The sequence below is a fragment of the Drosophila biarmipes genome, chromosome 3L (genome assembly GCF_025231255.1).
Source record: "Drosophila biarmipes strain raj3 chromosome 3L, RU_DBia_V1.1, whole genome shotgun sequence".
NCBI classification, from domain to species: domain Eukaryota; kingdom Metazoa; phylum Arthropoda; class Insecta; order Diptera; family Drosophilidae; genus Drosophila; species Drosophila biarmipes.
This window is the reverse complement of record NC_066613.1, coordinates 24,641,156-24,659,363: the sequence shown is the minus strand read 5'-3', so window position 1 is coordinate 24,659,363 and position 18,208 is coordinate 24,641,156. Positions and strand designations below refer to the sequence as shown.

Below are 18,208 nucleotides of genomic sequence, written 5' to 3'. Positions count from 1 at the left end.
TAGTTATTAAAGAAGAACTTTATTTTATTTAAGATATCTACATTTTGTAGATCTCTAAGAAATATATTATACTCCTTTTAACCAAATTGAATGGAATTGACACGAGCACGGCTTATACTTAAATACATTTTCCATCAAATTGAGTTGAAAGACATTTGCCTGAAAGCCCCACACGATTGGCGGCACGATTTCTGATATGCGCCACAGATGCATTTTAATACCGAATTGATGGCCCCTCTGAATGGGATTACTTGCAGCGAAGCCGCAGTTCCTGGTGGCACCCCAAGACGCCCAGGCCTTTGCCGGGGAGCAGGTGGAGCTGAGCTGCGAGGTCAGCGGCCAGCCACGCCCCCAGATCACGTGGATGCACAACACCCAGGAGGTGGGCGGCGGCAACAGCGGCGGCGAGGAGGAGCAGCAGGCGAGGGCGCAGATCCTGCCCAGCGGCAGCCTGCTCATCCGCAGTGTGGAGGCCAGCGACATGGGCATCTATCAGTGCATTGCTCGCAACGAGATGGACGAGCTGCGCTCCCAGCCTGTCCGCCTGGTAGTTAATGGCGCTGACCACCCACTCGACTCCCCCATCGATGCCCGCAGCAATCAGGTGTGGGCGGATGCTGGAACAGCCACGCCATCGCCATCGCCACCGCACTTTACCCACCAGCCGCATGACCAAATTGTGGCCCTCCATGGCTCCGGACACGTGCTCCTCGATTGCGCCGCCTCCGGCTGGCCACAGCCGGACATACAATGGTTCGTCAATGGCCGCCAACTCTCGCAGTCGACACCCAGCCTCCAACTCCAGGCCAATGGCAGCCTCATCCTGCTGCAGCCCACCCAACTCTCGGCCGGCACGTATCGCTGCGAGGCTCGCAACTCTTTGGGCAGCGTCCAGGCCACCGCCCGCATCGAGCTGAAGGGTGAGTAAATGTTCCAGAGATGCTTCATTTCGGAGGGGAGATTTATTTGGGCCAAGGTACGTGTAGAGGAACGGGGCCTAAATCACTAGTCGTGCCCCATAGGGTAGGCAACTTCTCAGCTAGTGCAGCATAAAACAGAGATATAAAAAATCAATCATATAAAGAAAAATACCAGAAACCTCTGTAAAAGAGCTATTATTGCTATTTTTCACATGTTTGGGCACGCGAATTCTTGAGATTTATGTGTTTAGGCTCACTACCTTAGCCAAACTCTTTGCTAAAACAATACTTTAAAAATAGGGTAATAGATCCGTCACATTACCTAAATTTGTACCCAAGTACTGCCCATCACTGGGCAAAACCCAGAGTCCTCTTCCAATGGAGTCCCCATTAAGACCATCGCCCTGTGACAGCCACACAGTTGCACCCCGCATAAGAGTCACAACTGTCGCGCTTTACTCAATTTGCAGTCGATTTAATTTGTTTTCGTCTGGGAATGGGAAATGGCAACGATTCGCAGACCAGGGAGACTGCCATCGAGACTGACCAGGATACTGGCCACGCCAACTCAACTGATATTGGGGCATTGGGACTTTGCAGAGGAGCTTGCCCCGGCGGAAAAAACCCCACTTTCCCAATGGGAAAATTGCGACAACTTTGACAGCAGGTGGTGGCGGTGATTGGATGGAACTTCATGCAGACAAATCAAATCACAAAAGTTTGTATTTTTGCTCTCGGGGAATTTAGCGATTTTTGCGGAAAAAATCTAAGGCAGTTTTGTTTATTTCTTTATGAGAAAGAGGCCAATACTATGAAATATTTGGATACATTTTAATATTTTTTTTAAAGAGCAACCTGTTTTTAAACTAAAAAAAGAGTTTATTTTTTTGCTTTGATATTTTGTATACCCATTTTTTTGCAGTGCACTGAGGTTATGCGATAGTAAATAAATTGCTCTGGGTTTGATTGGCGCACATTAAGCGCTCTCGCTTCGCAGCTTTCTGCTCATTAAACAACCGAAGAAGTGCATCCCGGCAGGAGGTTAACCTCGAAACAACTTGGCACTTGAGCTTTTTATGTTTTTCCATTCGTTATTGCCGTATTTCGAGAGTTTGTACGTGACTGTACTTTATGGCGCAATAGAAATGGCCAACGGGGAGTGAAATGTATATGGTGTATAAACCTATGTACAGCCCCGGGGGAATGGAGATCGCAGACGGCCAAAAGTGCAGCCGCCGCCTTGATGCAGCACAATGGCTCATTATAATTTGTGGTTGTCGGCACAAAATGAAGTGCGAAATTTATGCATTATTTTGCAGAATTAAGTGCAAAAATTATAAACTATTATGTGCGGCGAGGGCACGCACAAATTGCGAGCTGCGGTTTTTGGAGAAAATGGTGAATGGTGAATGGTGGGCAGTGGGTGCGGGCATGGGGATTAGGGGATTTCGGGCATCCCGGGGCCCACGGGGCGGCTGAACTGTTTAAGCAGTCAGGCATGGCGCTTGGTCAGCATAATTAACCCGGCAAACGCATAAACAGACACGGGCAAACACTCCAGCAAACACAAACATTCGTATTCAAATAAATATGGCGGCCGCGCTGAAAAGTATGCTGCGAGAATTTTGTATTGCATATTACGCATACGCCCCCAGGGTCCGCAGGAAGGTACGGTGGGGTAAAGCAAGCATAAGGTGCTTTAAAATTACATATATATAAAATATTAAAAATAAAGAATTAAACCAATTTTTAAATTTAAAAAAGTTAGGGATAGGCTTTCATTTTATGATGTTAAAATTTAATCTATGCTATTTTTATCCATTATATTATTAATAAATTTAAGTTAAGAATAGTTGTATAGTTTCTTCTATGCCAGTTACTTTACTTCACACATATCTGTGTATCATAAATTTAGGGAACACTTTAAATTTGCTATTTCCTAAGAGGGATTACATTTTTAATAGCGTGTTCAGTCAATCATAAACAATATCGAAAAGAGTTTTTTGCGACTTTTGAAATAGTTGTGTAGAAATGAATTCCCACTGCCCGGCGGTTAAAGCGGGTCAAGGGGTGAACTTTGCGGGTGGGCTTTTGGTGTTTTGGTGGTGCCGCGGCAACAAAGGACTCATAGAAACCAAACCGAAAACGCAGGCCAACGCGAGCCCTGCTTTAGTCGCTTGTTGCTGCCATTTGGAGCAGGAAAATTGCTCGAAAATCACTCATTCGCCCCGTTGCACCGCTTGCCACTCTTGCAGAATTGCCCGAAATTTTAACGGCCCCGCAAAGCCAAACAATCAAACTGGGCAAGGCCTTTGTGCTGGAGTGCGATGCCGACGGCAATCCGCTGCCCACCATCGACTGGGAGTTCAATGGAGTCCTCCTGACGGAAAATACCCCCGATTTGCAGCTGGAGAACGAGAACACCGAACTGGTGGTGAGCTCGGCCCGCCAGGAGCATGCCGGTGAGTAGGGAAAGTGATTTCCAAAACGGTTTACATTTCATTTCAATCCGATACCTTGGACATTATCCTCTGGATGCCCCCTCGCAGGTGTCTATCGCTGCATTGCGCGCAATGAAAACGGAGAGACGAGCTTGGAGGCCACCATCAAAGTGGAACGCTCGCAATCGCCGCCGCATCTCGCCATCGAGCCGAGCAATTTGGCGGCCATTACGGGCACCACCATCGAGCTGCCCTGCCAGGCCGACCAGCCCGAGGACGGACTGCAGGTAAACTCACTTACCCGGATTGGCCACGGAATCGGAAACTTTTTATTTACCCGCCACTTGTTGACGCTGCCTTTTGGTCTCATTTTCCGCTCGATCACCGGAAAAAACATTCCCAAAATTGGCTTACTTCGGCAGCAATATAAGAAATCGAATACAAACAATTTTCTTACTTCCTATTTTTTCAAAAAAATTATCAAGGTGTCCAAAAGTATGCTTCAATATATTTTTCGAACAATAAGTTAAAAATAGCAGCATATTTTTAGACAGTTTTAGAACAGTTTTATCAAGTTTATGTTAATATTATAATTTTAAATACTACTATTATATATGGAAAAATGAAGTTGTTTTACATTTTTTTCTCTGCACCCCTCAGATTTCTTGGCGTCACGATGGCCGGCTCATTGATCCGAATGTGCAGCTGACGGAGAAATATCAAATAAGCGGCGCCGGCAGTCTCTTCGTCAAGAATGTGACCATTCCCGACGGCGGGCGGTACGAGTGCCAGCTGAAAAATCAGTTTGGCCGCGTCTCCGCCTCCGCCCTGGTTACCATCAGGTGAGCAAACGGAAGATCCAGAATCAAAATCAAATAGCTCAACTTTGAGCAGCGACCGCAACTTTAATTGCGCTGTCGGCGGTGTGAAGGGCGGATTGCATAAAACTCCATTAAAATCAAAGGGAAAACTTTTGCTCAAAGGCGAAAGAACTGGGGGAAAGCTGGGAACTGGGAAAGAAAAGGCCTCTGCCAGCAGGGGACGCACTTAAAATGCGTTTAAGTGCGCGGTAAAGTTGCTTAATTAATTGAAAAATAGTTGAGCCGCAGAAAAACTGAACATTAACTTAACGACGCTGCGGGAGAAGCTGGGAAATTAGTGCGGTGTACTTTATGATACTTATAGGGAACATTCCATTCAAGTAAAAATTTTACATTTATTTTATTTGAATTGTTATTAAATGGTATAATGTGGAAATATAATGAATAGGGTTTAAGGAATTTGTATTTATTTGAAACTAATAAGATATAGATAAAGGCAACTTAAAATATAACTTTTTTATAATGGTTTTAAGTTGGTTGCAAAAATGTAACCTAAATGTTTTAGAATTGTGGCTGGCATATTTGTGCTCTGCCCGCCCCAAATGATTTTTTAATCCTTGCGGAGCTCCACTGAACTAAATTGCTTGGAAACCACTCCCGCAAAACTATGAAAAGAACATAAAACCATAAAATAAAGCTGCTAGCTAAACTGCTGCACAGTGGTTGCCAAACCAGGGAAAACCAGGAGAGTTTCTGTGAAATTTCCGGGGCTTGCTCAAGGAGGATATGAACCTCTCCACCGACGGGGATAAACATCAAACTCCGACTGGCTGTTATCAGAAGCAGTTAACAGCTGCACAAACTTGCTAATCCTCTCCAGTTGCCAGGGCACCAAGCTCCACTGTGTTGTCAGCTAAACTGCAAATAAAATATGCACCAAGGCTCCAGCGAGAACATCAAAAGGCGGCGGAGGAAAGCACAAAAGTTGTCGCCGCTTGCCAGTTGCCACTTTTCAGTTACCAGCTTTCTGTTGCCAGTTGCCAAACTGAAAAACGTGCTAAGCCCGGAAAAGCTACGTGCCACACTCACGCTCACACTTGCTAGCGGATTCGGTTCGGGGGAAAATGGCAAAGACACAGGCAGTGAAAATTCCTCACTGAGGCAACCGCACAAGTTATCCAAATTGCCCAAATTGAAATTGAGTTGACAAGTTGCTGGGTGGAACAAGAAACAGAAATGTTACACACTAAGGAAAATATAGGTATTTCACTAAGGACATTAGGCCAAAACTTACACAAAAGAACTAAGTTATAAGTTAAACACAAAAAAAAAGTTAATTATATTTATAAACAATATTTTATTGCTAGGATTGAGTAATTTTAGAGATGTTGAATGTACATAAATACAACTTATAGAATGAAAAGATAGTTGTGTTATACTTAAGCATTTTTCTCTCAGTGTGTCTAGCACAATTTTCTTCCATTCAATTGATTTTCACTTAAATATTTATAAACTAAGAGCTAATTTTCAAGAAACGTAGAAAATGTGCCTCTTAATTTAAAATCCAAAGAGTGTTAAGCAGAGAAACTAGGGTTTGAAATAATAAATCAAGTTATGATATTATTATTCTTGACCTATACACATATAATTTCAGTTCGGAAAAGCTTAAAGTCTGTTTTGATACCACTTTTATTTAGAGCAAGTATTTAATGAATATTTAATATTCAAGAGCTAATTCAATAGACTTTTTTCATAAAGTGCAAATATAATTTTAAGGCATTTAATATGTTGATTTCGATTTTGTTTCTTAAGGTGCATCGAAACTAAAACTTCAACCCAATCTTGTACCTCAACTTTTACTCTCCTTCTGCGGCCTTAGAAGTTTTCAAATTGTTTGTTCCGAAAAAAAGCGACACGATGTGAATTTATTGAGCGAATGGTCTTCGCATCCATCCGCCACAGGCCGTAAATCAATTTGAGGTGGCGGCAGAATGGGGTCCTGGGAGGGGGGTGTACGGACTTGGCCATTAACCACCGACTGGCGAACTGGAGACCAGTGATGGCCCACAAAAGAACCGCTTACACAGCCATTTTCCCGATGCATAATGCAGCAGGGAGAGCAGTGGGATAATGGTGGAAATCTGGGGATTTCCATGTGTGCGGGCTGTAAGGAGCATTTAGTGACGACGGTGACGACGGAAGCTGAATCGGCTTACAGTTCTGCGCCGGCAGCATTAGAAACTTTACTCATTACGCCGGGAAAACCCAGTCGCCAGACCGCAACAAAGCAGCGGGGTTGGAAAATTATAAAGAAAAAATCTGCGCAAAAAAGGCAAAAAGAGAGGGTGTGAGAAAGCAGCGCGCCAAAAGTGAAAAACTATGTTGGAAGAAGGCCGCATTCGGGGGAATCCCCCAGCTCCGAACCCATAGCCATCCCCAAAACCAAAGCCCCCTCTATAAAGAGTGAGTGGGAAAACCGCTGAAAGACCCCGACGAAACCGCTGCAACAAAAATAACAAAAACACACAGAAATCCGCCTAAGTTGTGGGTAATGCTGGGCGTAAAACAAAAGCTTATCCTGTTACTGCTGCCTGCCGCCTGGTGCCTGCTGGCTCCTGACTGCCGACTGCTCCTTGTGGAGGTGGAGCCACTGCCGCAGCTCCTGTGATCCTGCTGCTGGCAAAAAGGCTAACCACGGAAATACATTGCCGTACGCCGCAGCATGTGGCAAGAAGGGAGAGTGAGCCGGAAGTCGGGGCGGGACCCACGAAAAACTTTACACCAAATGAGACAACTGCACATGGTGACTCCAGGAATACCCTCACTATAAAAACAATATATTTTAAACTTTGTTTTTTATAAATAATAATTGGCCAACTCAGGCATTTTTTAGCCGTTATAATTAATATAAATTGTGTTAGGCAAAATGATACAGACAACGTGACTGCTTTTAAGATTATTATTTTTAATTTGTTTTAAAAAGACATAGAGGTTCTAGCCAAAATTAAACAAAATTATTAAACAAATTTAACTAAAAAAAAAATATTTAAATATTTATTTATTTAAAATATTTTTCAACAATTTTTAAAATTGTTTTTAAAACAAGTCTAACCACAATATGCATAGATAGATAAATAGATAGATAGATATATAGACAGATGGATAGGTAGCTACATAGTTTGATAGATAGATAGATAGACAAGTAGAAAAATATTTGATATATGTTTATTTGTAACAAAAGTTTAGGAAACAGTTTTTAACCATTTTGGTACTTTTTAATTCTGAAAAGTACATGGTAAACTAAAGTAATTTTTATTTAATACAGTAATATTTCCCAATCTAAAATCACTTAAATCTTTGCTTCAAGTACTCTGTGAAGTTATGCATCATGAGTTTCTCTCTTTTTGAAGTATTTACCCCTAAGAAAACCATTATGTACTAGAACAATATCAAGAATGATTCCCAAACTTTTTGAAAAATTATCAATACCGTGGGCAATTGTCAACTGTAGAACAACGAACGCCCCGTCGAGTCGCCCGAAAAAACAAAAATAAAAGGACAAGGCAAAAGGGCAGCCGCAGAATGGCAGCGTGGAAATATGTAGTCCATGGCTCCGCAATATCCACTGCCTGGAGGCGGAGGACCGCGACCACGACCACGACTAAGGCCCACCAGGCGCAGAAGGACCCAGAGCAGAACCAGTGGCAACTGATAGTGCCAGCCTCCTGGTGCAACAGGGTGTATTATGGTCGTTAAGTTATTACCTACAACGTCGCCTCCGCCGCACAATGCCAAAGTTTACACAGGCGAAAGTTTCCTAAAGGAGCATTCCTTGGCAGCAGAATGCACGGCATGAATTGTTGTTAATGCTGGCCGCCCACTCACCCGGTCCTCCGGCCGTTCAGGCCACCCCGTTGAAAGGCAAAGGCAAAGCGGGGATTTTCTCTTATTTTTATTTTTTGCAAAAAGAATTCAGCATAATTTTATGCAGGGAAGACAGGCGCAGAAAATGGGGAAATAGACTGGCTGGCATTTTTATTAGACAACGCGGCCATTTGGGCGACTCCTGGCACTGGCATTATGGTAATTAAAATGTGCAAATTCCCTAAGATATCTTGATTGTCTCAGCGCTTTATGTTCTCCGTGGGGGTGTCAACTTGTGGCCCGAGGCATTTAATAAAGATTAATCAAAAATTAATTCGCAAGTGGAGTAATGCACTTTACATGCAAAGTCACCGAAAACTATCTTAATAACTTAATAATAGGGTCTTTGAATATTACAATATTACAATATTAAATGTCGGGGTCACCAGTTTTAATCTTTTCTTGATCCAAGTTTCTTTTTATAACATTTTGGGGTCACCAAAAGCTCATTTTATCTTACAACAAAAGGGTATCCAAAACCCTCTTCTAATATGCCATAGAAGGGTCTTTGAATTTAATAATTATGTAGTATTAGGGTCACCTTGACCTTTCTTAATCTTACTGATAAATTTGCTAGATTTAACTTATTTCCCCACTTTGTCTTGTATTCCCCCTTTAGAAACAACTTGGATTTGGCTCCTGGAGATCGTTATGTGCGCATTGCCTTCGAGGAGGCCGCCAAGGAAATTGACCTGGCCATTAACAACACCCTGGACATGCTCTTCTCCAACCGATCCGACAAAGCTCCCCCCAACTATGGTGAACTGCTGCGCGTTTTCCGCTTTCCCACTGGCCAAGCCAGGCAATTGGCACGCGCTGCGGAGATCTACGAAAGAACTTTGGTGAATATCCGTAAGCACGTACAGGAGGGCGACAATCTGACCATGAAGAGCGAGGAGTACGAGTTCAGGGATCTGCTGTCCCGGGAGCATCTGCATCTGGTGGCTGAGCTGTCCGGATGCATGGAACACCGTGAGATGCCAAACTGCACGGACATGTGCTTCCATTCGCGGTACCGCAGTATCGATGGCACCTGCAACAACCTGCAGCATCCCACCTGGGGAGCTTCACTCACTGCCTTCCGGAGATTGGCGCCACCCATTTACGAGAATGGTTTCAGCATGCCCGTGGGCTGGACCAAGGGAATGTTGTATTCCGGCCACGCGAAGCCCAGTGCACGATTGGTTTCCACTTCCTTGGTGGCCACCAAGGAGATCACACCGGATGCCAGGATCACGCACATGGTGATGCAGTGGGGCCAGTTCCTCGATCACGATCTGGATCATGCCATACCGTCGGTGAGTTCGGAGAGCTGGGACGGCATCGACTGCAAGAAGAGCTGCGAGATGGCCCCACCCTGCTATCCCATCGAGGTGCCCCCGAATGATCCGCGTGTCCGGAATCGCCGTTGCATCGATGTGGTGCGATCCAGTGCCATCTGTGGGTCCGGCATGACCTCCCTCTTCTTCGACAGCGTTCAGCATCGCGAGCAGATCAATCAGCTGACCTCGTATATAGATGCCTCACAGGTCTATGGCTACAGTACTCCCTTTGCCCAGGAGCTGAGGAATCTCTCGGCCCAGGAGGGCCTTCTTCGGGTGGGCGTTCACTTCCCCAGGCAGAAGGACATGCTGCCCTTCGCTGCCCCGCAGGACGGCATGGATTGCAGGAGGAATCTCGATGAGAACACCATGAGTTGCTTCGTTTCCGGAGATATCCGTGTGAATGAACAGGTGGGTCTGCTGGCCATGCACACCATTTGGATGAGGGAGCACAATAGGATAGCCAGGAAACTTAAGGAAATCAATGCCCATTGGGATGGTGATACCCTGTACCAGGAGTCGCGCAAGATAGTGGGCGCCCAGATGCAGCACATCACCTTCAAGCAGTGGCTGCCCCTGATCATTGGTGAAAGTGGCATGGCCATGATGGGCGAGTACAAGGGCTACGATCCGCAAGTGAATCCCAGTATAGCCAATGAGTTTGCCACGGCAGCCCTGCGATTTGGACACACCATCATTAATCCCATACTGCACCGCTTGAACGAGACCTTCCAGCCAATACCCCAGGGTCACCTGCTCCTCCACAAGGCCTTCTTTGCCCCCTGGCGTTTGGCCTACGAGGGTGGCGTGGATCCCCTGATGAGGGGCTTTCTGGCCGTACCCGCCAAGCTGAAGACGCCCGATCAGAACCTCAATACGGAGCTCACCGAGAAGCTATTCCAAACTGCCCATGCCGTGGCGCTGGATCTGGCTGCCATCAATATCCAGAGGGGCAGGGATCACGGCATGCCTGGCTATAATGTCTACAGGAAGTTGTGTAATCTCACCGTGGCCCAGGACTTTGAGGACCTGGCTGGGGAGATAAGTAACGCCGAGATACGTCAGAAGATGAAGGATCTGTATGGCCATCCCGATAACGTGGACGTCTGGCTGGGCGGCATCCTGGAGGATCAGGTGGAGGGCGGCAAGGTGGGTCCGCTCTTCCAGTGCCTGTTGGTGGAGCAATTCAAGCGGCTCCGCGATGGCGATCGCTTGTACTACGAGAATCCTGGCGTCTTTACACCCGAGCAGTTAGTCCAAGTCAAGCAGGCCAACTTCGGCCGTGTGCTCTGCGATGTGGGTGATAACTTCGACGAGGTCACCGAGAACGTATTCATTCTGGCCAAGCACCAGGGTGGCTACAAGAAGTGCGAGGACATCGCCGGCATCAATCTCTACCTGTGGCAGGAATGCGGCAGGTGTGAGAACAGTCAACCAGCCATCTTCGATTCCTACGTGCCCCAAACCTACACAAAGAGGAGTAGCCGCCAGAAGAGAGAGCTGCATCGAGCGGACGACGAGGTGGCCCCCGCCGAGAGCTATGACAGTCCCCTGGAGTCGCTCTACGATGTGAACGAGGAGAGGGTTAGCGGGCTGGAGGAGCTGATTGGCAGCTTCCAGAAGGAGCTCAAGAAGCTGCACAAGAAACTGCGAAAGGTGGAGGAATCCTGCAATGGCGTTGACTCCGAACCGGTGGCTCAGGTGGTTCAACTGGCGCCAGCGGCAGCACCACCGGCCTTCAAGCCCAAGAGGAGCCACTGCGTCGACGACAAGGGCACCACGCGGCTGAACAACGAGGTCTGGTCGCCGGACGTGTGCACCAAGTGCAACTGCTTCCACGGCCAGGTCAACTGTCTGCGGGAGCGGTGTGGCGAGGTCAGCTGTCCGCCGGGAGTGGACCCACTGACGCCTCCGGAGGCCTGCTGCCCCCACTGCCCCCCGCAGGTCAAGTGAAGACCCAGCCGAAGAATTACGCATATCGATGTACACGTTTATCCGTAGTAGCCACACTCACTCTAATCAAAACAAAAAACAAAAAAAAACACCGGCAATTGCGCAATGAGCATGTTTAATTGACAATTAACTAACAATGTACTGCTACACATGTAATAAAATAAAGCACATTAATATTCCATAAATAAAAACAGCCTTTTAAATATATTTAACAATTTTTCGCCACTTGGCAAAGATTTTGTTACAACCCTATTGAAATAAGAAAAAAAATGAAAGACTATTTAAAACTTAGTTGAACAGATCAATTATAAAATTCCTAGGTTCAAAAATATTATTGGAAAACATTATAAATATAAATAGAATGTTTTAAAAACTTAGAACATATGTTTCATTATCCACTTGTCCACCTCAAGTTATAAACATTATAAAAAAGCAATATTAAACTAAAATATATGGGTTAAGTTTTAGATACACCCATAATTCAACATAGATTTCAAACGAAACCTACAATTTAACACTTCACCTTATAGAAAATATATTTATTAAAGCAACAAGAAAAGTGAAAATATTTCTCCCAATATTAGTCAAATTTAATGTATTTTAGATGAGTTCCCTTGGCTATCACCAAGTCGTCCTTCTTGTGCTTTAGGGTGCAGTCGATGAAGGCCAGGTACTTGCCCACCTTAGAAAGGTTGGCCTCAATTACTACGTCGTCGCCCAGCTTGGCTCCATTCAAAAAGTTTACACTTAGGTCTACGGAAACGCCGGGATGGCAGGGTTTCGACATCAGGGCGTAGGTGGTTATCATGTCCACCAGGGTCATGATATAGCCTCCGTGCATAAATTTGTACAGGTTGACGTGGTCCTGGTCCACTTTCAGCTCAGCAGTGCAGGCTCCATCGCCGCCATCCACAATCTTGACCTTTATTTGGATGGATGAGATAGTAGATTAGATAGTTGTGAGACTACAGTGGGGGCATAAAATGCTCTTACCTTTTGAAGGTGACTCTCGAAGCCCGTTGATTTGGTAATGATTTCGGTGATATGTTTGGCGAATTCCACTCCTTTTTTGCGAGTTCCCATGTTTTATTTTCCCGAAAGATGTTGCTCAACAGACCATTCGTTAGCGTCTACTGAACTGCAAAAAAGATTGTGATTTGTTTGGGAAAGTTAGAAATGTACTAGATACTATATCTTAGATAGATTGACAGATACAGATAGTATGGGCCACTTCAAAGTCAAGACCCAGATAAGTCAACAAGGAACTATAGAACAATCCATTTTTATTGTACTATAAGTGATTTTTATGGGAGACAAGGCTAAGATCTGATGAGGTGAGGTACTTGATACTCTACACAAACGTATATCTGAAAGATACTTCAACTAGGTTTTGACGATAGGTTTACCAGTAAATACATGGGTTGCTGCAGAAGCAAAAGTTAAGGTTGAACTATTTGACTTTGCTATCTTCGAGTGCAGTTTTCCGCTTTTGGACGTGAGTAGGAAATGTAAACACACATTACATTGTGTCATGAAACACTAGAGAATATTGAACATATCAAAATACGGCCGAGGTAGTCCACCAAAAAGCACAAATTCACGTAATACCAACAAAAAAACAATAGCAATTTATACAAAACAGCGTTGCGAGTAATCGATCTATCGAACGTCGTTTTTCAAGACCGGAAATAAATCGATACCTAACATATTTTCAAATTCAATAACGGTTATTTCGAAAATGGTTTTGGAACTGTTTTTAAAAACGCTGTAAAGCGTTTTGAGTCCAAATGTATTCAGTGCTTATTAGGTAATAACTTTTTAGTTTACAAAGATTATTTTTTGACTCAAAACTTAAACAATATTAAAGGTGAATAACTTGTTTTTGCTTTTATTTCGTTTATTCATTCTTTTTCTTAATTTTTGATAATACTTCAATATTTGACTTTCTTATCATAGAGTGCTGCTTTCCGCTTTTCAATGAAAGTTAACAGCTTACTATGATCAAAGATTTCATCATTATAAAATAGTAATGAATATCAAACTAAAACAGCGATATAAATTGTAAAATAGCTTATTTATTCGTCTTTAAGGTCGAAATTTTGTTTAAAAGTCCAGCTTTTCCTTGTCAAATTGAATGTACTTGACTTGTCCGCCCTTGGCAATAATCTTTCCATCCGATTTACGCCTCAGCAGGCAATCCAAGTAGGCCATTTTCTTGCCGGCCCGAACAGTGTTGCAATCAATTTCAATAACCTCCCCAGGTTTGGCAGCGGCAATATAGGTGACATTCAAATTGGCCGTGACTCCGGGATGGGATCCTTTAAATTTAATTTCATTTATTTCAGTTTTTCAATGCCAACTGAAATGTATATTACCCTTCGACATAAGGGCGTACGTAGTGCAATTGTCCACAATTGTGGCGGTTAGACCGCCATGCAGGGTTCCCTGCCGGTTCAAGTGCTCCTCGGCCACAGTGAACTCTCCCACGGCGCGGCCATCACCTCCGCCAGTGATTTTGATCTTTGGATAAAGGTACAAATTATTAGGGTTTCAAGAAAAATAGGGTATCTGATAGCCTGGATTATATTAAAGTTAAGAAGAGGATTCCAAGAACACTTTTTTTTAAACAGGGAACTAAAATAATAGATTATAAATAATAGTTAACCACTAATATGGCCATTAAAAAGTAATTCTAAATTATAAGTTAAAATCTATTCGGATCTTTCATCTCAGAGATGAGCATTTCGAATTCGGACTTATCGATAGGTACTAGCCGTATTATATAATACCATCCCTGCCGACAGAGTCAGCTGTTTCTCCACTCTCGCCTAAATTTCTTTCATCAATTGTTTATAATCTCACCATTCTCAAGACCCTGTCGAATCCGTTGGAACCGCTGGCGTATTCGGACATCTGCTTCACGAAGTCCTTAAAAAAAACTCGGGTTATTAAAAAACCTCCATGGTAGCACACGGTTTCCTAACCATTCCAAGTTTTTTGGTCGCCATTCCGCTGGATTTGGACTCGCAACTAAACCGAGCGCGAGGAAATGACAAGACTTACTGAGGGAGAACTTTCTGACGGCGCCGGAGATGTCGGGAAACGTAGGTGTATGAGTGCTTATAGACACATCAAAAGTAGCCCGATAGTGATAGCCGATTTTTGCGATTTGTTTTGGTCGCCCTGTACTTTAAAGTACTTGTAAATGTGGCTGAGATCTATCTATACTACCTATGAAATACCACAGAAAATCTTGATAACTCTATTAAAAAAAGTTATAAGGTGATCATCTAATAACCAAGACAAAAGCATTTTAAATATTCAAATACCTATGATAACTTTATTTTCTAATAATATATTTTAAAGATTTCTAAAACTCCTTTGTATCTACCAATAGAGTACGTAATAGTAACGTAACATAATAATATCCCAAATGTTCACCCTCAGCTAAACTGGAGTTCCCTGTGCTGGCCAAGGGATTCGTCCGTCAGGACTCCATACACGATTTTGTCAACAGTCACGCGGATGGGAACTTTGTAGCCCTAAGCGGTTCCAAGTCGGATGTGGTTACCTTGGAGCTGAACAGCAAATTCATGGTCGTGGATCCCTTTCCCTACTTCGTGGCTTCTTTGGATTCCAACGCTGAGGAGCTGCGACCCCTGGACGCTCTGGCCAACCAGGTGGATCTGGTGGCCATATACGACAGCTGCGATGTCCTGGAGGCCCAGCACTTGGCCCTGGAGCCGGGTTACACGGCCGTTTGCTCCCAGTCAGTGCCACCAGTGAGATTGGTGACTGTCAAGAGGGCACCCAATCGGCTGGCCAATGGAAATCTTCTGCTGGCCTCCCTCAACACTTACGGATCCTTGAGCCTGATGGACAAACCCGCCGAGTACAACCGCTGGGGTCGGCTGGAGGAGCTCAACGTCGCCGTGGTCCTGAGGGACACTCTACTGCCGCAAATGGATACGACCAAGATAACGAACTTTAAGCAGTATCAGGCACTCATCAATCGCGCCTGGATCACTATGTTTACATGGATACCGGATGAACCAGCGGCCAATGGCCAACATGTTTTGATCCTAGGAACCGCCTCTGGGAGTCTGTGGTTGCTCACCCTGAGCGCCGATGCGAAAAGCATTGTGAGTCACCAACAAACTGAGACCTCGCTTGGTCGCATTTGCTATATACACGCTTTCAAGGACCTTCTGCTAGTGGGCGCCATCAATGGACTCATCCATCTGTACCAGTCATCAGCAGGGGGTCTAATGCTGGTGAAGACTTTGTGGGAGAAAGCAGATCGCTTGGGCTTGCAAATGGCAGTGATCACCCAATGTGCCGTCAAGGATTGCTACTACATAACCTGCTGCAAGGCGGCTCATCTGCTGACGTGGTGCATGCCAAGATTGGAAAAGGAGGAGTCCCTGGCAGCACGTCTCTATGTGGGCGGCGTGAAAATAACCGGACTGTGCAGCCTGGACGACACTAGCTATGCAGCTGGAACCGCCACCAGCCACTTGCAACACATTCAAATAGTCCACGAGAACAACCAGCTCAGCTTGGAGATGCAATCCATAGCTATGGATGGGCTTCAGGACTTCCAGTTAATGGGACTCTGTACCAGCGAGAACAAGAACTTAATAACCATGTTCCTTTACCGCAACAAGGAATATTTGTTTCCAACTGTGTCACAAAAGAAGCAGTGTGTCATGCAAATACTCAAGGTGGGCAAACAGGATGCACTTGCTCAGCTTAGCGGCATGCTGGAAATCAATGAACCCATTGATAACCACATCGATTTATTGGCTGAACTCCGTCTTGACGTTTTTTCCGAGAAGAATTGGCAAAAGTACATAGACTATGGACCATTGGGTTCGTTTCAATTTACGGAGAATGCCACGGAAAGCCAGCTGCAGCAGTTGCAACTCAAATTCCATGTGCTTCAATCCCTTCTTTGCCTTCAATCAAGCCTCCTCCAGCTGACGGTTCATATCAAGAATACGAGGGATGAACTGCAGCTGCTTCTGGCGATGCTGTTCATCACACACATAAGACTAAGACTCCAGTTTTTTGGGTCACTTAGTCAAAGAACGCGATTCCAGGAGGAGGTGATAAAGTGCATGTTTATGGAGGCCCAAAGACTGATAAGCAAACTGAAGGCTGACTATACGGAGGAGCATGTTTTGGGAGCCACATCCAAAACTTTTGTTGATCAAATCGGTACACATCTACAGGTTTTGCATGATAAGTTGGGCAAACCTGTGATAGCTGAACCTCCGGAGAGGCAAGTTTTGCGCTGCACCCTGTCCTTTGTGGAGGTAAGTTTAAGCTACATTGATTGTAAAACATATTGTAACCAAGATGTCCTCGTAGATAACCCCCAGCTTGGATCGACGCTACTGCAGCCTCTGCGACCGATCAATCCTCTTCGAGCTGGAGAATCTGCAGGAACTCTACGATCTAGGCAGGAATCTCACCTGTCCCGTGTGTCATGGAAGCTTTGCCGTGGAAATGTTACATGCATAAACGTTAAATTTATTCTCAACCTTAACTACCGAATTGTTTTGTGTGCCCGCCTCTAAAAGCGGAGCAAGTGCGTCCCAAAGAGACACCTCACTCGGCTGCCAGATGTCGACACACATCGGGGGGGAGGGAAAAAGGAAAGTAAATGAATGCCATCAGCTAATACTCGGAAACATAGATAATGGGAGTGGTCTCGATTAGCAGAATGTCCTGTTCCACCTGCCGAAGATCGGACTCCAGCTTGCTCTTGCGCTGCCGCTTGGCGATGCTGTCGATGAGCAGCGACATGGACTGATACTGCTTGGTCATGTCGGTGAGGCTGAGGCGAAGGCCCTCCAGAATCTCATTGCGCTCCGCCTGTTCCATCACCCGCATTCCCGGCATCGGCGGCGGACCAGCCTGGTCGACGGAGGCCCTGGTAAATCCCTTGATGCCACGGCACAGCTCCAGCAGACGTGCCTGCTCCTTGGCACACACCGCATTCATGTCGGCCAGCATCCTCTTGGTCTTCTTGAGGTACACCGGCACCTTGCCGAAGTCCTTGCGGCATATAAACTGCGGAATCAAACCGGAATTGAGTAGATCGTGACGAGTGCCCACGGGGGTGTCTATGTAGCGAGGTGGCGGGGGACAGGGAATGGTCTGTCCGGCGCACATCTTGTTGCGCTTGATGAAGTTGGGCGCCATGGTCGACTTGCGACCGCCACTGCCCGGCGGAGGTAGTGGGGGCATGGGCGGCACCTTGGGACACTTGTGGGTGTTCTCGCGCTTCCACTTGATGCCCTGGTTCTTGCGCAGATAGGCGCACGGTGGGTCAATCGGAGTGTGGGCACAGCCCATGGTGCGATGCAATGATTTCTTGGCCTCGGTGAGGACGCGAGTGCCATCGTTCTGCAGGACAACCGATAGCTTCTTGTCCTCCTCATTCAAGCGGTCGCGAAGTTTCCTGGCATACTTAGCGGCCCTCTCCACAACAGCTGAAAGTAGTGTAATACATAAGATATACATAGAAAAAAGAGAGTTTATTTTAAACCTTACGATTTTTGTACACGAAAATGGATTCCTTGGGTCCTTGGGCCTTCTCGAACTCCTGCTCACACCCGAGAATGTTCTCATCGTGATGGGTGATGTAGACCAGCGACATTGTCAATGCAAATATATATAGGGTCGAAAGTAAAGAACTCTAAAGCGTGCTAGTTCACTGACTAATCCTTATAATAGTGACTGTTTGTTTGATATTGACTCCTGCGTTGCCAAGTATTTCTGGGCTAACTTGTTTCAACTCAAAACAGAGGTTGCCATAG

The 18,208-nt window shown here is 45.3% G+C and overlaps 5 protein-coding genes across 9 annotated transcripts in view; 2 read left to right on the top strand and 3 right to left on the bottom strand.

Annotated features, from left to right (window-relative positions):
- LOC108035311 (peroxidasin) overlaps positions 1-11,572 on the top strand; it is a 33,571-nt gene extending 21,999 nt beyond the window's left edge. For 2 of the 3 annotated variants that reach the window (XM_044094911.2, XM_050886753.1), the window contains exons 6-10: positions 258-920; positions 3,176-3,382; positions 3,470-3,648; positions 4,022-4,203; positions 8,726-11,572. In XM_044094911.2, the coding sequence (XP_043950846.1) occupies positions 258-920; positions 3,176-3,382; positions 3,470-3,648; positions 4,022-4,203; positions 8,726-11,381 (3,887 nt within the window). In that variant the 3' untranslated portion in view covers positions 11,382-11,572. Of the gene's footprint in view, positions 1-257; positions 929-3,175; positions 3,383-3,469; positions 3,649-4,021; positions 4,204-8,725 lie in introns of those variants that run through there. The other variant, XM_044094912.2, reaches the window with a different exon arrangement.
- Positions 11,573-11,899: 327 nt separating this feature from the next.
- Positions 11,900-13,296, bottom strand: LOC108034604 (acyl-coenzyme A thioesterase 13). Of its 3 annotated transcripts, none has more exons than XM_050886755.1 (3): positions 13,209-13,296; positions 12,375-12,519; positions 11,900-12,303 (listed from the first exon to the last, which is right to left on the bottom strand). In XM_050886755.1, the coding sequence occupies exons 2-3, from the start codon at positions 12,462-12,464 to the stop codon at positions 11,962-11,964; spliced, it is 432 nt and encodes a 143-aa protein (XP_050742712.1). In that variant the 5' UTR covers positions 12,465-12,519; positions 13,209-13,296; the 3' UTR covers positions 11,900-11,961. The 3 variants fall into 3 exon arrangements, with proteins under 3 accessions (XP_050742712.1, XP_050742711.1, XP_016965024.1); XM_050886754.1 differs by having other exon boundaries at positions 13,197-13,215; XM_017109535.3 differs by lacking the exon at positions 13,209-13,296 and adding an exon at positions 12,788-13,015.
- Positions 13,297-13,436: 140 nt separating this feature from the next.
- Positions 13,437-14,503, bottom strand: LOC108035229 (acyl-coenzyme A thioesterase 13). The gene is made up of 4 exons (XM_017110758.3): positions 14,366-14,503; positions 14,244-14,309; positions 13,757-13,901; positions 13,437-13,699 (listed from the first exon to the last, which is right to left on the bottom strand). The coding sequence occupies exons 1-4, from the start codon at positions 14,387-14,389 to the stop codon at positions 13,485-13,487; spliced, it is 450 nt and encodes a 149-aa protein (XP_016966247.1). The 5' UTR covers positions 14,390-14,503; the 3' UTR covers positions 13,437-13,484.
- On the top strand, positions 14,339-16,932 carry LOC108035226 (uncharacterized). The gene is made up of 3 exons (XM_017110756.2): positions 14,339-14,485; positions 14,829-16,699; positions 16,755-16,932. Exons 1-3 carry the CDS (start codon positions 14,431-14,433, stop codon positions 16,905-16,907), a joined length of 2,079 nt encoding a protein of 692 aa, XP_016966245.1. The 5' UTR covers positions 14,339-14,430; the 3' UTR covers positions 16,908-16,932.
- Positions 16,896-18,183, bottom strand: LOC108035228 (enkurin). Its single transcript, XM_017110757.3, has 2 exons — positions 17,943-18,183; positions 16,896-17,881 (listed from the first exon to the last, which is right to left on the bottom strand). Exons 1-2 carry the CDS (start codon positions 18,046-18,048, stop codon positions 17,064-17,066), a joined length of 924 nt encoding a protein of 307 aa, XP_016966246.1. The 5' UTR covers positions 18,049-18,183; the 3' UTR covers positions 16,896-17,063.
- Between the last annotated feature and the right edge of the window lie 25 nt (positions 18,184-18,208).

Bases quoted from the DNA above. Each gene is read 5' to 3' on its own strand.
- LOC108034604 (XM_050886755.1), bottom strand. From the start codon at position 12,464: ATGGGAACTCGCAAAAAAGGAGTGGAATTCGCCAAACATATCACCGAA. The intron at 12,304-12,374 runs GTAAGAGCATTT...ATCCAAATAAAG, and splicing joins TCGAGAGTCACCTTCAAAAG to GTCAAGATTGTGGATGGCGG.
- LOC108035228 (XM_017110757.3), bottom strand. From the start codon at position 18,048: ATGTCGCTGGTCTACATCACCCATCACGATGAGAACATTCTCGGGTGT. The intron at 17,882-17,942 runs GTAAGGTTTAAA...CACTACTTTCAG, and splicing joins CATTTTCGTGTACAAAAATC to CTGTTGTGGAGAGGGCCGCT.
- LOC108035229 (XM_017110758.3), bottom strand. From the start codon at position 14,389: ATGGCGACCAAAAAACTTGGAATG. The intron at 14,310-14,365 runs GTTAGGAAACCG...GTTTTTTTTAAG, and splicing joins CGACCAAAAAACTTGGAATG to GACTTCGTGAAGCAGATGTC. The intron at 13,700-13,756 runs GTAATATACATT...TTAAATTTAAAG, and splicing joins GTACGCCCTTATGTCGAAGG to GATCCCATCCCGGAGTCACG.
- LOC108035226 (XM_017110756.2), top strand. From the start codon at position 14,431: ATGACAAGACTTACTGAGGGAGAACTTTCTGACGGCGCCGGAGATGTC. The intron at 14,486-14,828 runs GTAGGTGTATGA...GTTCACCCTCAG, and splicing joins CGCCGGAGATGTCGGGAAAC to CTAAACTGGAGTTCCCTGTG. The intron at 16,700-16,754 runs GTAAGTTTAAGC...ATGTCCTCGTAG, and splicing joins GCACCCTGTCCTTTGTGGAG to ATAACCCCCAGCTTGGATCG.